This window comes from Triticum dicoccoides, chromosome 3B (assembly GCF_002162155.2).
Source record: "Triticum dicoccoides isolate Atlit2015 ecotype Zavitan chromosome 3B, WEW_v2.0, whole genome shotgun sequence".
NCBI classification, from domain to species: domain Eukaryota; kingdom Viridiplantae; phylum Streptophyta; class Magnoliopsida; order Poales; family Poaceae; genus Triticum; species Triticum dicoccoides.
In genome coordinates, this window is record NC_041385.1 from 39,717,172 (window position 1) to 39,724,311 (window position 7,140).

At 39.9% G+C, this 7,140-nt stretch overlaps 1 protein-coding gene across 1 annotated transcript; it reads left to right on the forward strand.

Annotated features, from left to right (window-relative positions):
* Nucleotides 1-5,934: 5,934 nt before the first annotated feature.
* Nucleotides 5,935-6,903, forward strand: LOC119279211 (E3 ubiquitin-protein ligase ATL6-like). Its single transcript, XM_037560539.1, has one exon. The coding sequence runs from the start codon at nucleotides 5,935-5,937 to the stop codon at nucleotides 6,901-6,903; it is 969 nt and encodes a 322-aa protein (XP_037416436.1).
* Nucleotides 6,904-7,140: the final 237 nt, after the last annotated feature.

Sequence of the window (7,140 nt, forward strand, 5' to 3'; positions counted from 1 at the left end):
ACGTACTTACTCTCGGTTTTGACACATACTACATACAAAAACTCACATGATGGTAACTAGGAAGTATTTGTCATATTTCAGCTTTTCCTTTTTTTCTTAGTCCTTTTATTTCCCAAGTTTTCAGTTTTTATTTTTCTCATTCCAAGTTTTTTTTTGTTTTTCTCTTTATTTTTCATTTATATTTTATCCTTTTTTGTTTCCTTTTGTTGTTTCTCCTTTTTAATTTCCCTCTTGTCTAGCTTTCCCTTTTTTCTTTTTGTCCTTTTCTTTTATCTTCTTTAAAACAAGCTAGATTTTTTTCAAATTCAAGTAGAATATTTATTAGTGCATGCAAAACATTCTTAAAGACACGATGAGCATTTTAAAATAAGTTGAACACTTTTTTAAATACAAAAAATACAAATTGATCATTTTTAAAATATAAACATTGACCATTCTAAAATACATGTCCAATATTTTCTTAAATCCACATCAAAGATTTTTCAACGACAAGAAAATTATTTAATTACATTGAACATCTTTTTCAAATAAAAATTAAAAATTTCATAAATAAAAACTGAATTTTTAAAAGAAATGTTAAATATTTTTAAAATATATTAGTACACATAGTAATATCTAAATGCATGCCAACTACACAATGAAAATATATTAAATTTATTGATTTTTCTTTTAAATATAACTAATACGATTTCCAAATACATGTTGATATTTTTAAAAAATACAGATAATTATTTTCAAATACACAAATACACATTATGCTTTTTAAAATGCACATTGATATTTTTTTGAAATACATGTTGAACTTCTTTCAAATAAAAGCATACTTGTTGAATGCTTTTCAATACATGGTAAACATTTTAAGATACACGACAATCTTTTATTACATGATGAACACTTCTTAATAAAATAAAAGTTCTTTAAGTACACGTGCAACGTTATATATAGATTATTAAAATAAATTATTTCCTAATATGTTATAATATTTTTGAAAACATTTCAAAAACAGTGTCGAAACACAAAAACAAAACATGAAGGAAAAAACGAAATGAAAGGAAATCCTCGGTTTGTCACGCAACATGTTTGCCTTTAGTCCTGGGCCTGACTCTGGCCATGCTCATCATAGGCAATGGATATCAGCACAAACCTTATTTAGGTCATTCGGTTGCGATTCGAACACGCGACCTCCTTCTTTGGTGTTAGCTACGGTGGCAAACATGAAACTCACCTGATGTGATTTTTTACAACCTTTTTCTTCTATCCTTCTTTATTATTTCCTTTTTCCTTTTTAAACTTTTTAATTTTCCGTTTTCCTTTTTTGGGTTGTTGTTTCGTTCTTTTTTAAATACATGAATTTTAAATAAAAATAAATAATTTTTTATCAAAATCTGGTCAACATTTTTCGAATTTGTAAATTTTTTGTCTGAAAATCCCTGAAATCTTTTTGAAAGTCGATGAATTTTTTTTGAATCTGTGGTTTTTTTTCAAAATCTGGTGAAATGTTTGACAACTCGTAAACTTTTTCAAAATTGATGAACTTGTTCTTGATTTTATGAACATTTTTTTGAAAATCCGTGAACCTTTTTCAAAATCTATGAACTTTTTAAAAATTCGTGAATTATTTTTCAAATTCATTTTTTATTTTTTAAGTAATTTATATTGGACTGAAATAAGGGTCAAATAGCGTTGTTTCCGTATAGAACAGTGATCGCGGTGCACTCGTTACTGCACGAAGTCCGTCAACATGAGCATGTTGCTGGACATGAGCGATGATGGGCCGACCCATTACCGCTCACCTTCCAGGGTCAACTAGCCTACTGCTGCCTTCAAGCGCTTTCTGCCATCCTTCTATAAGCAAAGGCTAAGAAATTCTGTTAACTTGGGGGATCCATCGTCGGATGGCGGCTGAGGCAGATCAATATAACAGATACGCTGCACGATAGCTATCACCCCTGCCCTTCTAGTCGGGGGCGGAGCCAGGAAATTTGCTAACGGGTTCGCTAAGGGTTTGAGTATGAATTAACTATTGTATGTAGTGGTGGAGTTTGCTAGAAATTTCCATATAATCTCGCCAAAAAAATATCTGATCCAAGGTTGGGGGCCAATGCCCCCCTCCCCCCTCATAACATTATTCGATGGGGGTCATTCTAGACTTTCTATTGGGTTAAGGTCAAGCAAATATATACCTATATGTAGGTGGCAGATAAAATCCATTGGGTTCACTTGAACCCAACCTTTCTACGCTGGCTCCGCCGTTGCTTCTAGTTGCTTCTTGTCGCAATAGGGATATCTGCCCAAGTACAGCTCTAAGACAGTTAATCTGAACGACCAAATGTCTGATGTGTACACGTCGTATCTTCCCCCATTCATGCCTTGTGGGTCGATCTTGTCCGGGCTAAGGTAGAAGACTGTTCGATCTGAAGTATTGCAGGTTGTTGAGCTAAGCATGTGACTAACCGAAGTCGGCAATCTTTACTCAGTTAGCATCATCAACCAGAGTATTCCCTGGTTTAATATCTCGATGAACAATTTTTTGATTTTGTAAATAGGCAATAGATGATAGCATCAGTTTAGCCACAAAGGCAGGCGATGCCTCGTCAGTGATGTGTCGGCCATCAAGAGATTCCGAGTCCATAAATTCAACCAGAATCCTAGTCTTCCCTTCAAATTGATACGTACCATAATACCCCATGAGGTTTGGGTGCTTCGGTCTGCAATATCGATATCTCTCTTTATGGGAAATACCTAATGGTCTATGGGGACATATGTCCTCTGAATCTCACCATTCATTTCTGGCTTGATCTGCTCCCTACTATATGTATTATTCCTTTTCTGCTTTGTATATTGTATCTTCCCTTGCATAAGATGCTCCCCACATTGAACTATCTATATTTTTGTTTCCTCCATCTATATAACTAAATTCATTAGCAAAGTCAACATTAGTGTATGAAAGGTTGACTCCAACTCATTTGTTATAGGGTTTAGAAAATTTCTTCCAGATGAATAGGAAATTAGTATTGCGACAAGATGGTGATTGCACTGGTCCATTACTAGCTTCAACATTTCTTTGACATGGTTGACAAAGTTAACTTTCCAAATGCCCCACAAAAACAATAAACCTTCACAAGTTTCCCGTAACAAAGGAAAAAAGGTAACCTCTCAAGATGAGTTACACAAAGAAAAATCACACATAGCACAGAAAATTAAAATAGAAAAACAAAAATCATTCATCATATTGATCCAATCTAAAACTATGTGTTTAGTCGGCATGACTTTAACTCCCTATTACACTAGGTGCATGAGCTTACATGTGGAATTTATAGAAAAAAGGATCGAGACAATGACAAAAAGCACTCAAACAAATGTGCACCATACTTTTTTGCATGCATTTGCTATTTATATCTACATGCTTCTATACTAAATGGCTTGCTTGAAATGGGAAATTTAATGAGTAATCTATGACGAAAGAGGTTGATATTTTCAATGCTTGGTCATCTTTATAAAAATGTTGTTCTTCGGGTCAGGTTTTTATCACGATGGATAAATATCTAAAAGATTTTAGGAACCCCTTGGAGCATTTATATTTGACATACTTAGAAAAGTTGGCTTCTGGAATTTCCGACAAAAATGAAAACTTCACAAGTTTGTGGCAACAATAAAAGATAACTTCCTGAGATGAGTTACACACAAAAAAGACAAATATAGCACAAAAAATAGAAATAGAGAAACAAAATGTATTCACCATGTTGGTCCAATCTGAAACTATATGTTTAATTGACATGACTTTAACTCCTATTATACTAGGTCCATGAGCGTAGATGTGGAATAATTCGATCGAGACAATTTCAAAAGGTGCCCAACACATGTGCATATTATTTTGCCACCCATTTGCTAATTATGTCTACACATTTCTATATTAAATGCGAACAACAGCAAAACCATATTTCTCTTTCCCCTATTTGTATAAGAGAAGTTAAAAAAAATCAAAATACAAACACTAGGAAGTAATATTGCACGTTTATTGTGGCGTGGTGAGTTCTAGAAAATTCTCTTCAAGCTGTCTAGATGTAGAGAGAGGGAATGTATCTGGTGCACCCACACTTGTGGTGCTACCGGTGCACCGGATGCTATAGAATATTTTTTTAAATCTGAAAAAATTCTAGCACGTTAATGCAACATCAATGTATGATTTATTGATGTCACAAAAAATCATATACAAATTCAAAATATTTTTTGAGATACAAAAATGACAAATTTGGCGTCAATGTGAAAATGGACCAAATCTAAAGCCCAAGTTAATGTTATGTACTATTCAGTGTTGAATTTTTCATTTTTGTTTTTCGAGTTATGTTTCGAATTTTGACTTGAAATTTTGTGACAACCTACATTGATGTTGTGCATGTGTACTAATTTTTTTGCAGAATTGTTTGAACGTTTTAAAAGCACAATGTGAGCTCGGTGCATCGGTAGCACCACAAGCTCCGGTGCAACAGATATTTTCCCTGTAGAGAGATGCCCGCAAAAATTAATCCGGGCCGACCCTCTCTTTGTAGAGGCCCAGAGTGAGTTTCAAACATGGCTCCTCACTCCTCAGAACCCTCCGCCAGTGATTCACTAACTAGGACATTTTGTGAAACACGTGACGCCCTTCAACTTCATTGTCATTAGTCTCCTCGGTAACTTGGAATAACGTCTCTGATGTCCTGAACCTTCATTGCACATATTTTTTAAAATTTCTTACTCCATGTCTGTTGCACGGATTATTTGTCTTTCTGTAAGAAACGGGGATCCCTCGGTAATGGCTGAACCCATGTACAAGATTCCACAATAGTGGGTTTTCGTGTTTTCGGAAGGTTCTAGTACTTGAATTTTGTTTTATTTATTTTTTGTGATTACTTTGGCGAGTTTACCGTTTTACTTTTTACCCTTTTCTTTATTTTCTTTCTTCTTCTTTTGGTTATTTTTTTCTATTTTAATCCATGAGCATTTTTTTAAAATTTTGAACATTTTTTAGATTTGTGAATATTTTTATAATTTCAGGAACATATTTCCAATTCCTGAACATTTTTGTAATTTATGAACATTTTTCAATTAAGAAACAAATTCGTAATTCAGGTCATTTTAAAAATTTGCAAAACAGACAAATTCATGTAATTTTTTAAAATAGAAAATATTTTATATAATTTTTGAGCATTTTGGAATCCGTGAACATCTTTAGAAACCATGGATATTTCTGAATTCATGAGATTTTAAAATCCACACCCTCCATTTCAAAATAACTGCCATGGTTTTAGTTTAATTTAAAATATGCCACTTATTGTAAAATGGAGGGGGTAACAAAAAACCAGAGCTGTTTTTTCCTAGCTGTCAGTTGCTGGATTATCTAGGAACGAGCGACATGGAAAAATAAGCGGAGTGAGGCAGATGACACTGTTTGGCCTCGCAAATAGCACGTTATAGTGATTATTTGATGGTAAAAACGCCAACTAGGAGCCCACTATCTTATTTTAACGAAAACACGTACATAAAAATAAATTAAAAATAAAATTCTGAGGGAGTGCCCAACACATGACGGCTGAGAGTGCGTCAAGTGACGCACTTTTAGCCCACCAAAAATGGAAGGGGCTCCCGGATGGGATACTGCTCCGTTTGTTGTTCTCTTCAGCGTTTAACATTCAGTGCAATATAGACACTCTGTCAGTTGTTCATGGCCTTGCACAGCAGCTCACCTGGTTCGTGTCCAGGCTCTACGGCATCGAATTAGTAATCACGCTAAAAAACATTCAGAATAATAATCGAGGAATCCCTTAAAAAAGGAATAATAATCGAGGAAGGACGGCCAATCCATTTGGATCAAAACACGCCACTACATGCCGCACCTCCTCACGAGGTGCGTATTTTCTCGTTTGCCGGTTCAGTGGTTGTGGGCTTGCGGCGATGGGGGTGCGCGCGCACCTCCTCGTCGTCCTTTGCATCCTCGTCGCCGGCACAAGCACCGCTCAGCTTTTGCCGCCACCAACGGCGCTGCCGCCGCACGGCCCGGCACCGCAGATGAAGGCACCGCCGTTCGGGCGCGCCATGATGATGGTCATCACGGTGGTCGCCGTGGCCATCGGCGTTCTCTTCGTCCTGCTCTTCTTCTGCGCGTACGTCACCCGGTGCCGCCTCGTCGAGGACCACGACGCGGCGCATGGAGGCAGCGTCGCGCCGGGCGGGGTGTCAAGGCGGGGGAAGCGCGGGCTGGACCCGGCGGTGGTGGCGACGTTCCCGATGGTGCCGTACAGGGAGATCAAGGGGCACAAGATCGGCAGCGGCGCGCTGGAGTGCGCCGTGTGCCTGACGGAGTTCGAGGACGCCGACGACCTCCGGCTGCTCCCGCACTGCTCGCACGCGTTCCACCCGGATTGCATCGACCCGTGGCTCGAGACGCGGACCACGTGCCCTCTGTGCCGCGCCAACCTCGAGAAGCCACCGCCACCGGCGCCACCGTTGGCGCCGCAAGCCGTCGTGGCGATACCGGTCGGGGAGGAGACAAACATCGACGTGGATGCCCGGAAGGAGGAGGCCGCGGAGCTGGAGAAGCTGCGCAGGGAGCGCCGGGCGGCGAGGCTGCTGAGGTCGCACTCGACGGGGCACTCGGCGGGGCAGTGCGACTGCGAGGACCACGAGAGGTTCACGCTGCGGCTGCCGGAGCACGTGAGGGAGGAGGTGCTCAGCAGGTGCTGCGCGAGGCCCGCTGTGGAGAGCCTGAGCGGAGGAGGGTGCGCTGTGGGAGAAAGAGGAGGCAGCTTCCGTGGTGACGCCGGAGGAGCCAGCGGCGGCGGCGACTGCAGCCGCGGCGAGTGGCGGTGGCAGACGCTCCTGGCCAGGACGATGCCATGGGCCCGAGCGGAAGGTGCGGGATGACGTCGCGGCCTCCACGACGACCGCGCGGCCATGACCCAGACGACGTCGACACCTGAACATTTCGTGTGCTCTTTTCCGTTGACTCTGATGGTGTACGTAGTACATTCTTTCTGTAATTCGTTTTGGTGTGGTGCGTGTCCATCAGTTGCTCTCGGTCAACCTTTGATTGAAAGATTCATGTAAATACGGGTGTAAACAACACATATGGAAAAGTTTCTCGTGCTGAAAAATTCTGTG

Bases quoted from the DNA above. Each gene is read 5' to 3' on its own strand.
- LOC119279211 (XM_037560539.1), top strand. From the start codon at position 5,935: ATGGGGGTGCGCGCGCACCTCCTCGTCGTCCTTTGCATCCTCGTCGCC.